This window comes from Festucalex cinctus, chromosome 17 (assembly GCF_051991245.1).
Source record: "Festucalex cinctus isolate MCC-2025b chromosome 17, RoL_Fcin_1.0, whole genome shotgun sequence".
NCBI lineage: Eukaryota > Metazoa > Chordata > Actinopteri > Syngnathiformes > Syngnathidae > Festucalex > Festucalex cinctus.
This window is the reverse complement of record NC_135427.1, coordinates 5,290,435-5,311,552: the sequence shown is the minus strand read 5'-3', so window position 1 is coordinate 5,311,552 and position 21,118 is coordinate 5,290,435. Positions and strand designations below refer to the sequence as shown.

At 41.4% G+C, this 21,118-nt stretch overlaps 1 protein-coding gene across 5 annotated transcripts in view; it reads right to left on the bottom strand.

Annotated features, from left to right (window-relative positions):
- Nucleotides 1-21,118, bottom strand: part of fam20cb (FAM20C golgi associated secretory pathway kinase b) — a 117,697-nt gene that overhangs the window by 50,530 nt on the left and 46,049 nt on the right. For all 5 annotated transcript variants that reach the window (XM_077502702.1, XM_077502700.1, XM_077502701.1 and 2 more), the window contains 3 exons: nucleotides 12,759-13,994; nucleotides 10,976-11,151; nucleotides 526-604 (listed from right to left, as the gene is read on the bottom strand). In XM_077502702.1, the coding sequence (XP_077358828.1) occupies nucleotides 526-604; nucleotides 10,976-11,151; nucleotides 12,759-13,276 (773 nt within the window). In that variant the 5' untranslated portion in view covers nucleotides 13,277-13,994. The remainder of the gene's footprint in view (nucleotides 1-525; nucleotides 605-10,975; nucleotides 11,152-12,758; nucleotides 13,995-21,118) is intronic.

Here is a 21,118-nt window from a genome sequence, read left to right as displayed (position 1 = left end):
AACCAACATAAAACATAACATAAAAGCCTTCTGTATGCTTTAACATAAAAAAAAAAAAAATAAAAAAATAAAAAAAATACGTCTTTGGGACACTGGTAATATTTAAAATAGAACATATTTATACGTTTTTGGGAGCAAATGAGTTAAGTGCATGAAATCCTAACTATGCATCCAACATGACTATTATGATCCAAGCGAGGGCCGATATGCACCAAAACTTAGTCCAATTTTAACGCTACACAACAAAAAAATACAAATTTGACCATGACTAGAAAACATTCATGCACATGACTGAACAACAAGTAATAAAAAGCAGTGTTTCCCCCCCAGTGCTTTATAAGCCTGGTGGGTTGCCAAGTTTTTCTTGCCCCTCCCTGTTGACAAAAATAAATAAAAAATAAAAAAAATAAAAAAAATATTGTGGACCGAATTTTGTTCTCAGTTCATCGCAGACCACCAGGCTTAGCAAGTTTTCTGGAGGAAATACTGAAACATGAATACAAAAAAAATTGATAGTTGTCTTACTTCATGGGCTTGAAGAGAGCCTGGCCGTAGTTCTGGAAGGTCATGATGAGCTTGAGTTGGGTGCCACCAGATTTCATCGCTGTGGGAGTAAAGCACAAAAAAATTGAATGCTAGATTATTTTCTTAAGAATAAAAAAACAAAGAATGCAACATTAATGTCTTGGGAATAAAACAAACAAACAATAAAAACAAACAAAAAACTACAATGCAAGATTATTTTCTTAAAAAAAAACAACAACAACAAAAAACAAACAAAAAACAGAAAATAGCCTCCAAGATTATTTTCTTAAGAATACTGTAAAAAACAGAACAAATAGAATGCAAGATTATATTTTAAGAATAAAAAACAGGAAAAAATGGACTGCAAGGCTATTTTCTTAATAAAAACAAAGAATGCAACAATATTGTCTTAAGAATAAATAAAAAAAAAACACAAAAAGCTAGAATGCAAAATTATCTTCATTAAAAATTCAGAATAAATCGAATGCACGATTATATTAAGAATAAAAAAACAAAGAATGCAACATTATTGTCTTAAGAATAAAAAAACAAAAACTAGTTTTTAATTTAAAAAAAAAACAGAACAAATAGAATGCAAGATTATATTTTTAAGAATAAAAAACAGAAAAAAATAGAATGTAAGATTTTTCCTCAGAAAACAGAATAAAATGCAATATTTTCGTCAGAATAAAAAACAGAAAAAATGTAATGCAATAGTATTTTCTTAAGAATTAAAAAACAGGAAAAATAGAATGCAAGATTATTTTAAAAGCATGATAATATTCACATTACAGTGGCTAAACATTGCTCATCAAGCTGTTAATTATGCTTTAATGAACATATCCCACAAAAAAAATCCCCTTGTTCAATTTAATCCACTAAGTAAATAATTTCTTTGCTTTACAAAACAGGTAAACAAAACGATGCCCGACTTAACTGCGTTAAGCTCCGTATCATCCAAAGCCTCTGTTTCAGCTGTTTTCTAAAAAGCTTCCCTCATAAAGCTGCAAAAAAAAAATAATTAAACAACGCTTAATAAACCTATTAAGTATGATAAGAAGAACTCCGCATTTGCGCCCGCCGGGCTTCACTGATGTTTGACACATTAACAAAAGCAGGAGCAAAGCCTGTTTACATCAATAATAAAACCACAGAAGCATCACAACAATACGCGTCAATGTCCAAACATATTTCTCTATTGCTATCATCCTGCTTTGGACTTTGAGATTTGAAAATTAAGCTTTCCGTTCTTGTTTTTCTTTCAAACACTGACCGATTTCGCAAAGCTTGGTTCAAAGGCCAAGGAACAACCTTCACAATCAATGATTTCATTTGCTTGTACAAACTTTGAATCAAGAATGGTACGGTGGTTAGCAAGCCAACATTCCAAAAACAACCCCAAAAGACATTAAAGAAGGATCGATGTATACCAATATAGCATTTTTCCAATGAAAAATGAAGTACTCGTCGCAAGTATCAATACCCTGAAAGACGGCCAGGTATCGGCTCGATACTGATACCTGGTATCAGTACTCATCCATCCCTAGATTTTACGTATACAGTGCTCCCTTGACTATTGAGTTTAATTCGTACACGGGCAACTATCAAAAAAAAAAAAAAAAAAAAAAAAAAAAAAAAAAAAAAAAAAAAAAGTGTAAAATTGATGCCCGACTATAAATAAATAAATACATTGGTCCATTGACTTTTAAGTTTAATTCGTACCCGGGCCCTAGCCGCGCAGCTAGCAAAAATGCCTACGATAAAGAAATAAATAAATAAATACTGTAACACTTTTTGACCCAAAAAATTCTTGGAAAAAAAATGATGCTAAAAATGGTGGCATTTTTCACAAAAAAAAAAAAAAAAAAAAAAAAAAAAAAAAAAAAAAAGGAATGCCCACCCCGATCCATCCAACAAAAAGTAAAAGAAAAAAAAATAATTGAAAAAAAAAAAAACATTGAAAAAAAAATCTTCTGCAAATATATTTGGGTCCACTCCATATCAAAAATGGTGGGTCTCGAGCACATTAGGGATGTCCCGATCTTGATCATGTGATTCCTCACAGGGTTCTTCTGTGCCCTACCATGTTGTGGTTTGCGTGTGTCTGTGGGTACAATCATGGGGATATTGGGGGGAGGGGTGGCTTTTTCTTTATATTGTATTACGGATGTTTTAATTGTTAAGCACTTTGAATGTATGAAAGGTGCTATATAAAGTTTGATTGATTGATTGATGTGATCGAAAATCATTTCCATCTGATCATAATCTGGGAAATAATTGGGTTAAAATAAAAATTGTTAGCATTTTTTTTTTTTTATTATTTTGTTAAGGACTACAAAGCAACAAAATAATCCAAAGCTACAAATGTGATGAGGCTGAAACATCAGTTCAGCATGCATCAAATGATTTACTTTTTCTTTGGCTTTGGACAAGTTAGCCAATAAAATGATGGTTAATCAAGACTATGACGGTGACACGTGGATTCTGGAACAAATTATTCTATTTCGACTCATAATAAATAAATCACAACCTCACAATATTTGCTGCCTTTGCTGTTTCTCCGCTAATGAAAAAGAACGTGATGGTGTATAATACATGCAAGCATTGCTATCCTTAAGTTCGGATAATAACACAGTTGCTGCTGGCTCGCGTTGCTGTTTTTTTTTTTTTTTTTTTTTTTTTTTTTTTTTTTTTTTTTTTTTTTTTGAAGAGCTCAGAATTGTTCATTCGGTAGTCTTACCGATTCAACGTCTTGTCATCATTGCTCTTTTCCTTTTTTTTTTTTTTTTTTTTTTTTTTTTTTTTTTTTTTTTTTTTGTGTGTGTGTATGTGTGCGTGCGTTTGCGTGCGTGCGTTTGCGTGCGTGCGTGCGTTTGCGTGTGTGCGTTTGCGTGCGTTTGCGTGCGTGCGTGCAAATACGTATAAATTTATACTCATTCATTCACCTAAAACCTTATAAATATCCCATTACCCTTCGCCTTAACCAGGTACTTCAGAATCTTGCCAGAGTCGTGAGATTTAAATGGTCAGGAGACCAGAGAAAAGGTCAGAAAAAAAAGAAATAAAGAGAAAAGAAAGGTAAATCAAAGTGACATCCAGCACCGACCAAACACTTCCTGCCTTCCCCATGATTACAAAATCAAAGTCTTACGCCAACCCCGGAAGCCTCTAAATTCCAGCAAATTTAGCGAGATCTCAAGAGCCCAGAGGAAAAACTAAAGAGAGGAAGGAGGGAAGGATCGATAAGGCAGAGTGAGATCAATAGAAGCCAGTACATCCAATCCATCAAAGTGAAGTCCAGCACCAACAAGACCCCTCCTGCGTGGTTACAAAACCGGAGTCTTATGCCAACCCCAGAAACCTCATACTTCTAATAAATTAAGATCTCAAGTGACCAGAGGAAAAACTAAAGAGAGGAAGGAGGGAAGGATAGATAAAGAAAAGTGAGAACCACAGACACCAGCACCAACTGATTCAAGGGGCTGTGGGAGGGAGAGGGTACTTCTGTTGAGTTTCAGTAGATGCTGGTGCGACGGATCTGGCATGCATAAGGACCACCACCAAAGAGAGAAGCCGTCAACCGCGGTCCAGCAAAGCGAGCACCCCCCCCCCCCCCCACCCCCCCCGGAATCCCCAGGCCGCGGCAGCACCAAGGCCACCCCCAAGCCACCCGAGCGGACACCGGTCAGCGAGCCGACCCAGATACCCGGAACACCCCCGCCCCAGCCCCGGCCCACACCCCCGAGCCCAAGGCCGCAGAACGAGGCCCAGCGGGCCCCCACAGCGCCCCACCGGTCCCCAGCCCCCATCCCCCCACGACCCCCCCGCACCCCACCCAAACCCGCCATCCACCACGACCCAGGCCCCACCACCCCCGACCCCCAAACCCCCGAACACACCCCGACCCCCAGCACCCAACCCCCCACCCACCCATACCTCCACCCCCCCCCCAAACAAGCCGCCCCCCCCCGACGGCCGCCACCCCCCCCCCCCGCGAACCCGGCCCCCCGCGAGAACCCCCCACCCCCCCCCGGAAACCGGCACCGGGCAGCAGCGCAGAGAGGGAAGATGTGCCCACCCCACCTCCAGCCGCGCGAGATTTGCACCGCGGCGGGAGGGGGGAAGCAGAGGAGGAAGCACCAGGGGAGAAGGCGGGACACCAGAACACCGAGCCCGGTGGGGAGAGGCCCCGGTCGTCACGCCAGAGTACAAGTGACACCTAACCCTGTTACTGAGTCCGCCAGCTCGCCGACTGGCGAGCTCTACCCTTACACCGTGAGTGTGGCCCCACCCAGTGTATATACAAGTGTGTGCGTGTGGTGCATTAAAATTGGGAGCAGGTGAGTCGGAGCAGAGGGAAAAAATTTCCCCTACTCCGACACACCCGTATCCCCCCCCAAAAAATGAATATGTATATGTGTGGTGCATTAAAAAAGGGAATGGAGGGACAAAGTGGTGGGGCAGGGACACAAATGGGGGGGACCACAGCGCTGCCAGGCACTGCAGTCCATCCCCTCTGATGGCTCCCCGCCCCAACTCACCCCTCCCCTTGGACGTGAGGTGCATTAAAATTGGAGGGGAGTTGAAGGGTGAAGACGGTGTTTCCACCCTTCCCCACCCCACCAAGAAATGTGTTGTGTGCCCTATGTGTATATTTACAAAGTGTATAGTGCAAGCTAGTGAAGTGAGTAAGAGGAGCGACCAGCGGGGCCTCACCCAACCCGGCGGGTGTAGGTGGCACGCCCGCCCCCCAGCACCCCCACCCCCCGCCGCCCCCCACCTCATCCACCCGGCACCACAATGGGCGGACAGCCAGCGCAGCAGGGCTACCGGACAGCCCACCAGCCACCGGGGCCCGCCCGGGGCACCAGGAGTTATACCGGAGCGGGGCAGGCCCCAAACCCTCGCCCGGCCCCCGGAGCCCGACGCCCGGGCCGGGGAGGGAGCCCCAGGCCCAGGGAGAGGGAGGGGGAGGGGCCGCAGGGCAGACAGGGAAGGGGGGGGGGGGGGCGGGGGAAGCGGGGAGAAGACGACAAGAAGGCGAAAGGGCGGCTGCAGGGCAGGAGGCGGGGGGGGAGAGGAGGAGGGAGGGCGACAAGGGAAAAGGGACCGGGAGGCAGAGGAGGATGGGCGGGAGGAGGCGAGGAGGGAGAGGCGACGGGGGGGAGGAAGGGGGAGGGGAGAGGGAACCACGGGGCACACCGGAGGCCCACCCACCCCGAACCGCGCCGCCGGGCACGGAGCAGCGGACCGCGCCGGGACGGCACCGCCCCGGGCACCAGGGGAAGCACCCCAACACCGCACCCCACAGGGGGCCCAGGGAGCGGCCAAGACGCAACCGCCACCGAGCAGACAACGGGGGGGGGGGGGGGGGGGGGGGCAGAACCACCCCCGCCCGACCACAGGGGACGGCGTCAAGAAAATTGACTAATTAGCATGCAGTAACACCAAGTGTTGATGCTTAGTGCCCACTAGAAATAGATCTTAAGGAGTTATTGAGTATAGTGTCGTATAGTGTGGTATGCTCGAGCCCACTAGCAGCAACTAGGTTCCTGACTATATAAAAATAAAAACAATCAGATACAAAATACCAAATACAGGAGCAGCGAAAACAGAAGTTGTAACGATGTGGTGGCTCTCGTTAACAGGCAGAATCTTGGCAGGATTAAGTTGCCAAATTGAGATTAAAATATTCTATGTACATAGACCATATTTGTTTAAATCTTGATACTTGATTTTTATTTAAGGCAGAGATTTTTTCCATTGAGATATAATTTATTAGTAAGTTTAACCAGTGGTCGATATTTAGAGATTGTTTATTTTTCCAATTGACAAGGATTATTTTTTTAGCAATAGTAAGGGCTATAAATATAGATTGAGATTGTTTACATGGTCGCTCAGTTATTGTTAAGTCACCTAGTAAACACAGTCTTGGAGATAAAGGAAGCCTACAGTTTAATATATCAGCGAGCTTTTCCAAGATTTTAGTCCAGAAATGCAGCACTGGAGTACATGACCATAAAGCATGAAGATAAGTATCGGCAGTGTTTTGTGAGCACTGGAGACAAATGTCGGAGTCAGAGAGTCCCATTTTTTTCATCATATATTGTGTAATATATGTTCTATGAAGTATCTTATATTGGATAAGTTGCAAATTTGTCTGTTTGGTCATTTTAAATACATTTTCACAGATTTGGGTCCAAAAGTCTGGTTCCGGAACTATAGACAAGTCTTTTTCCCATTTTAAAGTCGGTAAATACGTTTTATTTGTGTATAAAAATAACTTATATATTTTTGATATTTTCTTTATTGTTGTTGGAGAAAGCTTTATAATATCTTTAGCTAAGACAGGCAGTTGGAGCGTATCTTGAAGTGTTGGGATTTGTTTCTTAACCATATTTTTAACTTGCAGATAATGTAAGAAATTTCCCTTTTTTATTTCATATTTCTGGACCAAGTTTGTATATGATATAAACTTATTATCTGAGAAAAGATGATGAAGGTGTGTAATTCCTTTCTGCTCCCATAGGCTTAAATGGAACGACTGATTATTAAGTTGAAAGTCGGGGTTATGCCAAATGGGAGAGAGCCCACAGGGCGCCAATTGGGAGTTTGTAATTTCTAATGCCTTCCACCAGGCAGTCAGGGTGGCGGCTATCATTGGGTTTTTAAAACAATTATGTCGTCTTATTGATTTTGTAATAAAGAGTAAATCTGACAGTCTAAGATTATTACAATCCTTCTGCTCCAATTCCAACCAACAGTTAGTATCTCTGTTGGGTTGTGTCCATAGCACAAGATATTGTAGTTGATTAGCTAGATAATAGTACATAAAGTTTGGTGCCTCTAAACCTCCTTTAGATTTACTTTCCTGAAGAGTAGATAGACTAATTTTGGCTTTTTTTTTATTCCAATAGAATTTTATGATAGCAGAGTCCAGCGATTGGAACCAGTTAGACGTAGGTTTAAATGGAATCATTGAAAATAAATAATTAATCTTTGGTAAAACTTTCATTTTTATAGTAGCTATCCGTCCTATTAAAGAGATCGGAAGATTATTCCAGCGTTCCAGGTCACTACGGATACTATCCAATAATGGTGAAAAATTTAAAGAAGTTAATTCAGTTAACTTAGGTGAAATTTTAACACCTAAGTATTTTAAATTACCTGTAGGAAAGGAGTAGTGTGGATCCTGACTTGTAGGATTCCATGAATTTTCTGTAATAGGTAATAATGTTGATTTTGTCCAGTTAATAGAGTAATCTGATAAGTGAGAGAATTTAGTTATTAATTTAAATGCTTCCCCTAGCGAAATAGCAGGTTCTTCTAAATAGAGTAATATATCATCGGCATATAGATTAATTTTATGTTCTATTGTCCCGGAGTGGATTCCTTGGATCCGTCTATCCTGACGTATAGCTAATGCAAGCGGCTCAATAAATATAGCAAATAATAAAGGAGAAATTGGGCACCCTTGTCTTGTTCCCCTTTGTAAAGTAAAACTCTGTGATGTAATCCCATTAGTAGTAACTGTAGCTTTAGGAGAATCATATAATATTGAGACCCATTGAATGAATGACTCCCCGAAGCCGAATTTATTTAAGACAGCAAAGAGGAAGGACCAGTTAACTTTATCGAATGCTTTTTCTGCATCCAGCGAAATAACAACTGCCTTTTTATCATGCCGCTGTGACATACTAATCAAGTTAAAGAGTCTCCTAATATTATTAGTAGAATGACGACCTTTAATAAAACCTGTTTGATCACTATGAATAATTGTCGAGATTACCGTCTCTAATCGAGATGCCAAGGCCTTAGCGATAATTTTAATATCGGTATTAATTAGTGATATCGGTCGGTAACTTGACGGGAGGGTAGGGTCTTTTTCTGGCTTTAATAAAAGTTTAATTGCTGCTATATTCATATCTTGACGTATATCACCTTTACTTTTAATTTCAGTTACTACTCTTAGAAATAATGGAGCAAACATTAACCAGAAATGTTTAAAAAATATAGCCGGAAAGCCGTCTGGACCAGGTGCTCTGCCATTAGGCATACTGTCTAAAGCACGATACAACTCATCTATAGTAAGCGGGGTATCGAGAATATCTTTATGTTCAATAGATAACTGAGGTATATTTAAGCTGTTTAGGAATTCCTCAATATATTCAGGGTTAGGTCTATTAATTTCTGTGTATAGATTTCGATAATAGTTATAAAAAATATGGTTAATTTCTTCTGGTGATTGTGTGCATTCACCATTTATATCTTTAATAGCCGTTATAAGAGATTTTTCCCGATTCCGTTGAAGTTGATTTGCCAGGAATTTACCTGATTTATTATTATGTTCAAAATTATTATATCTCAACTGTTGTATTGCGTTGCTGTTGTGCCCCGGGCCTGTGTCACGGCTCTGTAATTACCGAGTCACCATGTATTTAACTGGCTCGAGTGCGCCTTTCCCCGATCCACCCAGGCGGAGAGTTAGAAAGTGAGACGGAGAGGAAATCACGCAACAGCGAGTCAGAAATTGGAGCAGAAAGTAAATTGCAACGAAATCCGCAAACGTTTCTTTTGTAAGACTTCATGCAAACTTCCCAGGTAAGTTCTTCGTCTTCGCTAAAGGCCGCTTGGAGCTTTCTCAAAAGGCGGAATCCTGCAATCCCCTTTAAGAGTTACTGCAACATGAGCGACCCCGAGGCAAGAAGCACTCCTGGAATTTGGGAACTGGACTGAGCCAAACAGGAAGACAATCCCTCCTGAATTTGAAGAAGAAAAAAAAAGAAAAAAACACCAGCTCTGTCAGGTGTCTACTTTCACAGTCGAAGACTTTTCAGCTCTCCGCGGAAACGCCTGATTTACATCGCGCTTGTCGATCAAGGAGCGTTTGATTTGAAATCAAAACTGTGGGGAAATTTGCAGGGCTTCTTTCCAGACTCGTGCTTTGAGAGCCGACCTGGCTTGTGTTGCTATGACAAGCCTGCGGGCGGCTTCCGTCTTTACGCATCCTTGCATGCGTGCTTGAAAGTGTCCGTTAATGTCGGTCACTTAGCAGCCTCCTCAGGCTCCTCCCACTCCTCAGAAATTAGGTAGACACACCCATTGGCCTCGCTAACTGTGGTCTGTTCTTCTGACTTGCTAAGAAGAATTAAAAGAAGAAAAAAAAAATTAAACGTACCATGATAGACGTTTCTTAATTTACCAAATCTATATTTTTGTTTAAAATGTAATAGATTGTGTTGAATGAAAGACAAAAATGTTTTTATTTACTCAAATATTACAAAAAAAAAAAAGGACAAAAATAGCAGGATCGATCGACCTAAATACAAATAAAAATCCGCAATAAGTGAACCGCAAAGTAGCGAGGGACCACCGTATAACGGAATATATGGTGTTCCACAGGGTTCCATTCTGGGGCCTCTGCTGTTTTCATTGCATCTGCTGCACTTTGGGCTGGGTATTGCTGCAAACCTCACGATACGCATCGCGATACATATGTATCCCAATACTTGATCTTCAAGGCGATACGTATCCCGATATATTACATTAATTTTCTTTCATTTTATAATAACAGTCATATGTATACCTAAAGGATTTGTTATTGCTGACTGACAAAAATATTTTTGGTAGCAGCTCTTCTGAAAGTATTAAAATTACAGCTCTAAAATGTGCTTATTTGAAATATTTGGGAAAATAAAAACAGCATTTTTTCATGTAACACATTCTATTTCGTTTTTAAACAAAATATAGGAAAATTGGCACATTAAGACGTGTGCCATGTTAAGTTTAGAAGTAAATAAATGTTGATATTCTTCCTCTGCTTTCATTTTTCTTGGCAAGACACAGTGTCGAATCATTGGTGAGCTATTTTTGCATTAACTGAAGGCAATTAACTTCAAAGACGCTGCTGTTTTTTATTTTTTAGGTACAACGCAAGCTGCAAAGGCAAACGTTAACTGCCTATTTAAAGTTAACGAGCAATATCGATTCTGACGCCTGCGTATCGATACGTGTGTTTTAATGAGGCCCGCAACGATATATTGCCGTATCGATTTTTTGAGCACACCCCTAGCTACACTTGGTTTTCATCCACTGCCAGCCCAGTAAAAATTAACCTTTGACGTCTATAGTCGTCAATGGCAGTGAATGTGGCACTCTATATAGTTGAGTTGAGTGATGAGTTTCCGCCAAGTACTACACTTAATTTTAGAACTGTAAATCTGCAAAATGGTAATGATGTCATACATTAGCAGTTTGATTATGGTGGAACCTGCCATTGAATTCAACCAAGGAATGAAAACAAACAAAGGACCACAATCGAGAGAACCATTAAAAATCAAATAACAGATGATGGTACCTCAAGCAAAGGTGTCAAAACCGACCAACCGTCCAACATGAAGCTCAAAACGCTATTAAACGCCAAACCAAAGACCGGAACCCTGCAACTCACCCACGCTGGTGATCCTCTGGTTGACCAGATCCTTCAGCAGAGCGTCGATGACGGGGTTGTGCCTGGAGTAGAGCTCGTAACGATTAATTCCAATGTGGAAGCGCAGCCAGTTGGGATACGAGTCGGCCGTCAGCTCTCCAGTCGGGCTGAACTCCTCGGGATTTCCTTCGCCATTCCTGTGTGACAGGATTGTCGGTAATTGTTATTTGATAGGCGTCATGCTCTGTTCAAGTACAGCATTATCTTGTCATCAGTCAAAAATTAGCTTGACGACCTTGATGACTTATGCTTGCGAGTTGTCGAAAGTGCGTTTGTGGATTTTTGAGACAAACATCTGAAACGCTTAGCTCGAGGTCAAGCGTGCCGGGATTGGTTTTTGTTTTTGTCCTGTGGGGGGCGCTATGGAACCATGTCATTATGACAACTTCATAATATAACATTTTTCACCGGGCCCGAGAAGTATACAAAGTTTGGTGAGATTTCGTAAATGTTTAGGTCCCCAAAAATGCCATCGTTTGCAGAGAAGAATAATAACTAGAGCTGCGAGCAGCTATAAAGCTCCTTCTTTGCAAGTAGTCAGTCCTCCGTCCACAGGGAGGCAGTGTTGGTGTCTCCATTGAACGGAAATGAGACGCTTCTCGTTTAAAATTGGCAATGGAAAAAGAAATTGCGTCTTTAATCTGACCTTCCATCATGTGTTCATGGAAGAAGAAAATTTAACAGTAGAAGAAGAGTGTCTTGCGAGTGAAGGTAAAACAAGCTCAAGGGAAACAAACTAAGCTTGCATTTTGTTTCCCGACTTGTGTAAAACACATGATGGAAGGTCAGATAAAGACTCGATTTTTCAATTTCCAATTATAGACAAGAAACGGCTCGTTCCCGTTCATTGGAGTCAGCAACACTTCCTCCCCGTGGACGGGGGGACGGACATAAACATGTGAATATCTGAGGGCTTGTGTGCGTGAATGTCAAGAAACAGAGTGATTGCCGTCTCAAAAATTAATGCATTTGATCCACAAACGCACTTTCGACAAGTCGCAAGCATCAGTCATGGAAAATGCACAAACAAAATTTAAAAAGACGTGAAAATCAAGAAAATGTTTGTGGATCTGAAAACCACGTGAAAATCTACAAAATGTTTTGGATCTGAAAAAATGTGAAAATCACGGATGTATTTCTGGATTTCAAAAACATTATTTGTGTGAATGTTTTTTAGTTAAATCTCTCCCGATATAGATGAGCTCTAACAAAACCGACTGAAAATCAGTTTTTGTAAAATCGTAGTCTAAGCGGCTGAGGTTGTAACTAAAAACTCGACAACTGGTCTTTAGACGTGAGCAGGTGTGAGAAGACAGTTTTCCAAGTGTCTTTTTCCCAAATCTTCTCAAAGTCATCTGACCTAAAGGAATACTGTAGACCAGGGTTCAGCAACTCCAGTCTTCAAGGGCCAGAATTGGGGAAGCCTGCTGTCGATAATCATTCACAGCTATGGACAAGTTTGAGCACGGGTGGCAAACTCGAGGCCCGTGGGCCAGATAACGGCTGTCACATTACTTTTGTCTAAAAATGGGCTACTTCATATTTCTTGAGAAATAGATGTATTCTTTTCAATTTGGCCTAAACTCTGAAGCAGTTTTTCTTACATTTACGGAGTCTGGGGAGAACCCAGTGTACCCAGAGGGAACGTACAAACTTCACGCAGAAAGACTGGAGTTGAGAATCAAACCAAAGACCACTTTCTTGTGATTGCGATTGATGATTAGAAATAAAAGAAATACTTAACCACTCCTGTTCCGCTGCCTTGGGGTCAAATCGGATGTCTGTGTTGACGTTGAACAGCGTGTCCTCATCCGTGAGCGTGGGCAAGGACCTCTTGTACAAAGGGTGCTCGTAGAGGGCAGCCAGCCTCGAACCCTCGGCCGGCGCGTTCTTGCCGACCGCCGCCGCGTCCTGGATGATCTGCCTCTTCCTGTCCCCCGCACGCTGGCCGTAGACCTCCGGCCTCCCGAAGCCCGGAGCCTTGTCTCCGGCGGCGGTTCCCTTCTCCAGCGAACGCGACGAGACGTTGGAGGCGCCGGGCTCGTTGCTGAAGTCCTGCAGGATGCGCAGCGTGTGCTTGTCGGGCCAGCCCTGCTCGGCCCAGCCGCGAGGTTCCTCGCTGGGCGCGTGCGAGCAGGAGCAGCCTCCCGCGCCTTGCCTCTCCAGCTTGGGCAGCAGGTCTATCATGATGTGCATGGAGCACGCCACCAGGAACACCATGAGGATCAAAAAGCGGAATTTGCGCAGGAGGATCATCTTCATGGTCTCCCTTTTGAGCAGATGCGAGTATTTACTGCAGATGATGAGCACGCATATGCACAGGCTGACTACATCGCTGATGATGTTGATCAGACTGGACGCCAGTCTAATGAAATAGACATTAAACACCAATGACCCATCTTCACTTGCCGTCTTGAGTAGAGGATTCAGTGTTCAAGCGTTGCGGTCTCAGCATCAGAATACTGCTTTTGTTTTGGCTTCCGAAGCTTCGTGTTTGATTATTCAAAGGTTCATCAGCCAGCGTCCAGGTGGACCGGGTCGAGCGGGTTCAGACCAACGGTCGATTTGCGCAAGCCACATCGTCGTCACGCGGCTCTCGCGACACATCAGGCCGAACGCGGAAAACCGATACGGATCCGTTCAACTGGAAAGTCGCGCATCGGTTCGACATCCGCGTATAAAAACAAGCTCGGCTCTTCACTATCGAGCGTTTTGGGGGGTTTTTTTTTTCTTCCTTTTTACGGCAAAGTCCCCGCAAGTGTTCGACAAGCTCTTCTCCAGGAAAATCAGCTCTTTATCCGGGTTAACAATTCTCCGTCCGCACAGGTAACAAGACGAGGGAGGGCGTGCGACCGGACCGGAGAGGAGGAGAACGAAGCACGCCTTGTAGCAAGTGAGCATCTGGGTGGGTGTGTTAAATATGATGGTGAAGCCGAGGCGAGATCCTGCCTTTCTCTCTGCGTCACTGCGCGCTGATTGGCTGAACGAGCGAGAGGGAGAAAAAAAAAAAAAAAAGAGAGAGAGACATAAATGATTCTCTGTGAGCCTCTTGGAATAACCTGCACATCCAAACTGTGCAAGAAGAGGGCGTCTTTTTACTAGCCAATATTTAGCCTGGCTCATATACAGTGCAGCTGATTTTTTTTTTTTTTCCCTCGACATGAAATTCATCTGCTGGAATCCTTCTGAAACGCCTCCATGGAGACAAGTCAGTCCATCAATGAAACATTAGGCAGGCCTATTAGGGGGCTCATCAGTCACCGCAGACTCTTCCCACCCTGCTCTGGTGCCCCTCGATCTGCTTCACTATGTTTCAAAGACATTGCAGGCTTCTTTTCTAGGTAGATTCATTTACAGGACGAAAAGAACAGAGTCATTTTCAGAACCCAGGTTACATCATTAAAATATGTAAAACTATGTATTGTGGTTTAAACACAAAGTAGTGGTAAAAGTTCTTGCACAGTGCACACTTTGACCTCGGCTCACAAGAGATTAAAAATGAATAGCACAATTATGCCAAGTGCAATTCGGTAACTACAGTTTCAGCCAGTATTAACATAATTAGCATACACACTATATACAGACTTTGCATTATAATTTATATTTAAGTCTCTACTTGCACTTAATATTAAAATATGACTGCAGAATGTGACTGATTTGCACATTTTTTACATTTCATTTTAATGTCTATTTTAATTTTTATGCTGTATACATTGTAATTGTGCATTAAACGACATATAAAATATTGCTGCCATTTTTTAATTTCCAACTTAATTGTTGACAAGGCTATTACACAACAAATAACATCCTAAACTTGTTCATACCTTCTTTAGGTTAGATTTAAATTTATTTTTATTTCGTCCTCAATTCTGCTTGTTGTACTTCTTGTAAAGTATTTTTGAATTCTTCCGTACAGAACCATCTTGTCTGGCAATTTACAGAAAAAAATTGCAACTAAAATAATTAGACAACAAGCCAATGGCACAAAAAACTTTTTTTTTTTTTTAACTTGAGGCCAACTTCACTTTTGTTGGCAGCATAACAGCTAAATACTTATTCACCATGTTTGCTTTGAACTAGGCAGGAAGCAGGTAACAGACAGGGAAAGTGTTCAACCCTTCCCCCCCCCAAAAAAAAAAAAAGTATCAAAATAATATTTACCTCTAGTCAAGTACAAGAGTATTTTTTTTTTTTTTTTAAGGCTAATTGGCACATACTACGGCTCCGCTCATGCTTTCCCGTCTACTTTAACTATGCTACGGGGACACGCAATAACGAGCTAGCATGCCACGGTGGCGTCCGCGCACGGGTGAGCCATCATTCTGCTTGTGATTACGTCTCAGATTATCTTCTAATTGGAGGAGGCCTAAGAGAGCGGCGGCTGCATAGCGCTTAAGTTAGTTGGTGAAAGGAAAGATTCATAAGGGAGAAAAGCAGAGATGACTTAAGAGGCAAAACACCAGTTGGGAATGCTAATGAGGCTGGCGGAGATGCGAAATGAAACGAGCGGAAACGGAACGTAGCTGCACCCAGCTGGACTGCTTAATAGTGCAGAGGGAAGCACAGAGTGTCACGGGATTGTTTATTGTGTTCGACACAGAGGGAAGACTGTTGGGCTCCCTATAGGGGACATCATTGCTGGGTTTCAACTGAAGGTTATGACTATAACCTAATATTAACCAACGTTGAGATACCGAGAATATAAAAAAAATGGATACACCTTGCATTTGTGTGCAGCATAACAGCGAAATGGTTATTCACCATGTTTGCTTCAAACTCTGGACAGGAAGTTAACTGACAGTAAAAAAAAAGTTTTAGAACCCTCTTTGACTATTATTGATTCAATTATTAGGGGTGTGAATTGCCTAGTACCTGACGATTCGATCCGTATCACGATTCATAGGTCACGATTCGATACCGATTAATCCCGATATGAATTTACAAGTCGATTGTTGCAATTTTTTTACTCAAATTTGGAAAATACCATTCAGTAAACTTGTACATGTACACTGTAAGATTTGTATGAAATTGTATTATTTTGTTGATCCGAAACTTCAGTTGTATAACTGTGAGCCACTGTGAGCTATTTAATATTAAAATATTAAGGCTTAATGTTCCATTAATATAACATTTATGCATGCTTAAGGTGTGAAAGTTAGACGTTTTGTTGAATATTTTTCCATCAAAAAGGGATGTTAAAAAAATTGATTCGGCTGCCTATTGAATCGATTCGAGAATTGCCTGCTGTAGTATCGCGATATATTGCCGAATCGATGTTTTTTTTTTTTACACCCATATCAATTATATTAAAATGTGATATTCCATGATCTAACTCGGGTTATATTTTTAAAAAAAAGCTCCCTCATCTGTTCATTTATAGTGAAGGGAAACCGGTGTCTAATTTCCAACTAGGTTCCATTGGACTGATTTCCCCCGATCGCGGTGTTTGGTGTCAGCGCAGAGGACAAAGTGATGCTTGTTGCCCGTCCTCGCGCCACGGCAGCCAAAACTATCCCTGATGAATGTGTATTGATGTCAGTCAGCCATGGATCACGGCGGTCGATGGGTCAGTGGTTACTCACAAGCCCCCCCCCCCCCCCGTCTGACGCGATTGTCGCTCCGGCCTTTCGGCGGGAAAAATCCAGACGAGCCGCTTGGTTCTAGCTCAGCTACCATTTGGACTTTGATGGTGTAGAATGGACCAAAAAAAAAAAAAAAAAAAATCTGATTTCATTGGCTGTCAAATGATATTAGAGGCTTAGATGTGGTAATAGGAGTGGATTGTTGTGGGATAACTGTTGGCAAGCAAACTAAATTAATAATTCTCTCTGAGTTATTGGGAAGTTGTGCAAAGTGCTCAACTGATGGATTTTCTCCAACAGTGATGATCCTGAATTCGGCGCAGTTGTAAGTAGTTCCCAAATGTTTTTTTTCTTTTTGCCGTCTTTCTTTCGTCTAATTAGACCTAGTTTTGAGAATTTCACTGAGGGGTTTGCTCACTTTTGTTGCCAGCGTTTTTTTCATGCATTTCGGCTAACTTGAACCCAGTTTGACATTTTCACTTATGGGTACGTTCCTGCCCTAATCTTTCAGTCGAGTAATTGGATCCAACTGTGACATTTTCACTGACAGGTCTGCTCACTTTTATTGCCCGTTTTTTTTTTTTTTTTTTTTTTTTAATCTTTCGACTATTGGGCCTAAATTAAGATTTTCACTTATGGGTCTGCTCACTTTTGTTGCCTTTTTTTTTTTTTTTTTTTTTTTTTTTTTTTAAATATTTCGACTAATTGGGCCTAAATTCATATTTTTACTTAGGGGTTTGCTCACTTTTGTTGCCAGCATTTTCCATCTTTATTGCGGCTAATTGAGTCCAGTTTTGATATTTTCGCATAGGGGTTTGTTCACTTTTGTTGCCAGCGTGTTTTTTTTCTTCTTTTCCATCTTTTGGTCTGTAGGGCCCAATTTTAACATTTTCACTTAGGGGTTTGCTCATTTTTGTTGCCATCGTTTTGTTTTTCTCTCACCTTTCTTTAGTCTAATTGGGTCCCATTTTGAATTGACATTTTCACTTAGGGGTTTGTTCACTTTTGTTGCCAGCGCGTTTTTTTTTTTTTTTTTTTCCCATCTTTCGGTCTGTTGGGCCCAATTTTAACACTTTCACTTAGGGGTTTGCTCATTTTTGTTGCCATCGTTTTATGTTTTTCTCTCACCTTTCTTTAGTCTAATTGGGTCCCATTTTGAATTGACATTTTCACTTAGGGGTTTGTTCACTTTTGTTGCCAGCATTTTTTCTATCTTTATTTTGGCTAATTGGGCCCAGTTTTGTCATTTTCACTTAGTGGTTTGCTCACTTTTGTGCCAGTGGTTTAAAAATGAATGGCTGAGTGTTCAGTAGTTCATTATAAAACCTGTTCACTGTCATTTTTCAAGTGTTGTCACATGAAAAGATGGAGTAAAATACTTACCAAAAAAATGCACATTTTCTGTGCCATCTATTTTTTTTCTTCAGAGGTCCTTATCACAGAGAATGCCATACAGTAACCGAGTGACAGAGCAAACAACATTGGCTGATATGTGGTGTGACAACAGTATTAAAGGCGAGCAGGCTTTACACAGACAAGATCAAGAGGAGGTGGAGGGCATCGGAACAGATAGCTGACTGCAGCACAGGTTGTAAATTCACAAGATTTATATCCTGGATGCTCCACAGCGGATCCTGGCGAGATAGCAGAGAGGGGGGAGAGCGAGATTCACGGCTTCACGGTCACACGGGATTCTTACTGGTGTGTTACTGGATCAAGAGTGACAAGGAGACAAGATGGTTGCAATCATCACGAAAGGTTTTCAGGTTGGATAGATGCTGATTGCATGGCAGAACTTTTGACTCTTTTTAGAATAGATTTCCTTCCACCTGGGATATTTTTTTCATCGGAGTGGGTAACTCGTGTCAAACTCAAGGCGCGGGGGCGAGATCTTTGAAATACATCTAAAATGTTTACTTATTTTTATGATAATTAGATTACATTTACTCTAGTTATATTTTATTATGTTTATCAACAAAATTTGGTTTTATTTCCCCATAATGTGTGCACAGACACTGACTGTTACAATATGGTTCTAACTAGGGATGGGCGAGTACCGATACCGGGTATCGGTATCGGGCCGATACCAGCCTTCTTTCAAGTACTCGAGTACTCGTGAGCCCGACGAGTACAAGCAACCGATGCTGGGGGGGGCGTTGAGTGAGTCCTCCCTGCCTGTAGCTGGCGCTACCCTGCAGCAGTTTACCACCATGGCAAATCATGAGGACCACTTCCTGTTTTGACAACAACGAGCATCGGAGCATGTCTGCGTTTTTCACCAAAACTTCATCGGTTTGTAAATACTTAAAAATTGACAGCCAACTTTGCAACAAACTCTGCAAAAGATTATTTTTGTTTAAAAATATCTTTTAGTGATTTATTTTTTTTTTTTAATCAAAATGTACTACTGGTATCGGTACTTGGTATCGTGAGTAGTGAGGGTCTGAGTATCGGTATCGGTCTGAAAAAAAGTGGTATCAAACATCCCTAGTTCTAACAAAGGATTAATCTATAGTAGAGGTCTGTACTTCGAGTGCTGCTGTTGATTTTATGCTATTATGCTGACAAGTGAAACAGAAATATAGAATTGTTACTAAGACAGCATATTTCAAAGCCTCTTTTTTTTTTTTTATAGAAAAAAAAACAAGTTTAATGGGTTTTTTTCCAGAATAAAATAGCAAACCACAGCTCAAATGATTTATCACACAAGCTTATAGCTTGACGTTCAAATGAAAACATGAAACGCATGGAAATAAAACGTTAGCCACGTGTTTATTAGCGTTGGAGGGGGAAAGCGAAATGAGGCGTCATCTCTGAGCGCCATCCATATTGCCCGCGCCTATTCATTTGTGTGAACGCGCCCTTGGCGTGACCGGGATTTAGCGAGGAACGAGTCTCATTTCCATCGTTGAGCGGCTGCATCTGATACAGAACGTTTGAATTGATATTACAGATAACGATGGCCTCTGTTGGCCTCAATAAGCCTCACGCTGCCATTGGCTCCCGCTCCCCTCAGCCGCTCCTTCACAAAACACGCTGCGAGCGCGCACACATTTAAACTGTCATAATAATCACTTCCGAAAAGCGCACGCATCTCATGAGACGGCAAATTTGCTCTGAGCCGCCCCCAGAGGCTCTTCTCTTAATTCTTTGTCATCTACTTCCTTAAAACAATCGGAATGAATGAGCGTCTGCTTTTGTTGACTCAATCATCAGTTGTGCAGCAATTGCAATATTCACAGACAAATTAGCGCCCTTTAAGATGATCCCGGAGGATTTAAAAAAAAATAATCGGAGTAGTTTTCTTCAGAATCCTTCAGTAGGACGTAAAGGCAATTATACTTCAGTGTTTACTCCCATAAGACATAACGATCTGTCGCCTGCATTTAGCATCAATATACAACATCCGCTGTCAGGAATTTAGCAGGAGAACTATAGATGGTCGAGTGGGAAAGCGAAACACTTGATTATTCTTTAAATTCGCATACTTGTCAATTTTTTTTGTAACACTTAACTCATTAGCTCCCAAAAAACGTATAAATACGTCATATTTTAAATGTTTTAAGTGTCCCAAAGACGTATTTATACATTTTTTTTTGTTTGTTTTATGCCAGAGCATAGAGAAGGCTTTGATGCAGTCTCTCTACTGCAGAAAATGGTTGAGTGGCAGCAGAGTATAAGAGATCAACCAGGCCATGTTAAAACGAGCTGATTTCCCCACAGTTCTAAGCAGATTTGTGAATAACGATGAAACTTAGCTATGTTCTATTGCTAATTCCTGCACAGCGGAAACAGATAGGAATATACTTTTTTTTCCTGATAAAATAAGAGACTCTAATCTCTCATTTGGTAGGTTCCATATTTTTATAGCAATAGAACATAATATTCTGCAGGCCTTGCAAAAATCAGTCAAAAAACAGGAAAATACTACAGTGAAAATGGCTGGGAGTGAATGAGTTAAAAACTCACATTGCTGTTTTATTGTGCACAGAGCCTGTTTAATATAAAAGCATTGCTTTGCCACCTTCTTGTGACATCTTAGTGCCAATGAACTATGTTGAGGTGAAGGGGAGGAGCTTTATTTAGACAGGCCATTGCCCTCTCCAATAGGAAAGTAGGGCTCGTTTGTAAGTCATCTTGTGGCATCTATGGCCAATTATAAACCTTTTTAGTTGTGGAAGTTAGGTTCAAAAGTTGCTTTTAGCAAGAGGTATAGAGGATGGATGCATGGATGGATGCATAGATGGATGAAAGTTCTATGGAAAGCAGTTTCAGCAATTTCTGCGCAATGACAACCTTGGCAAACTAGTACTAGTACAATACATGTTACTAGAGAGGGAAAACTGTGCAGTAGTTGATATTTGCATGCTACTAGTACTACTAATGAAGCACTATAGTAGTAGAATGAATTGACAGCAGTGCTTGGATGTAAACAAAAAAAAAAAAAAAGAATTCTGTGTATGGTGATATTATTGAAGTGTTTCCCCCCTCGTGATTGAGCCTAATCTTATCTGCTATCCGA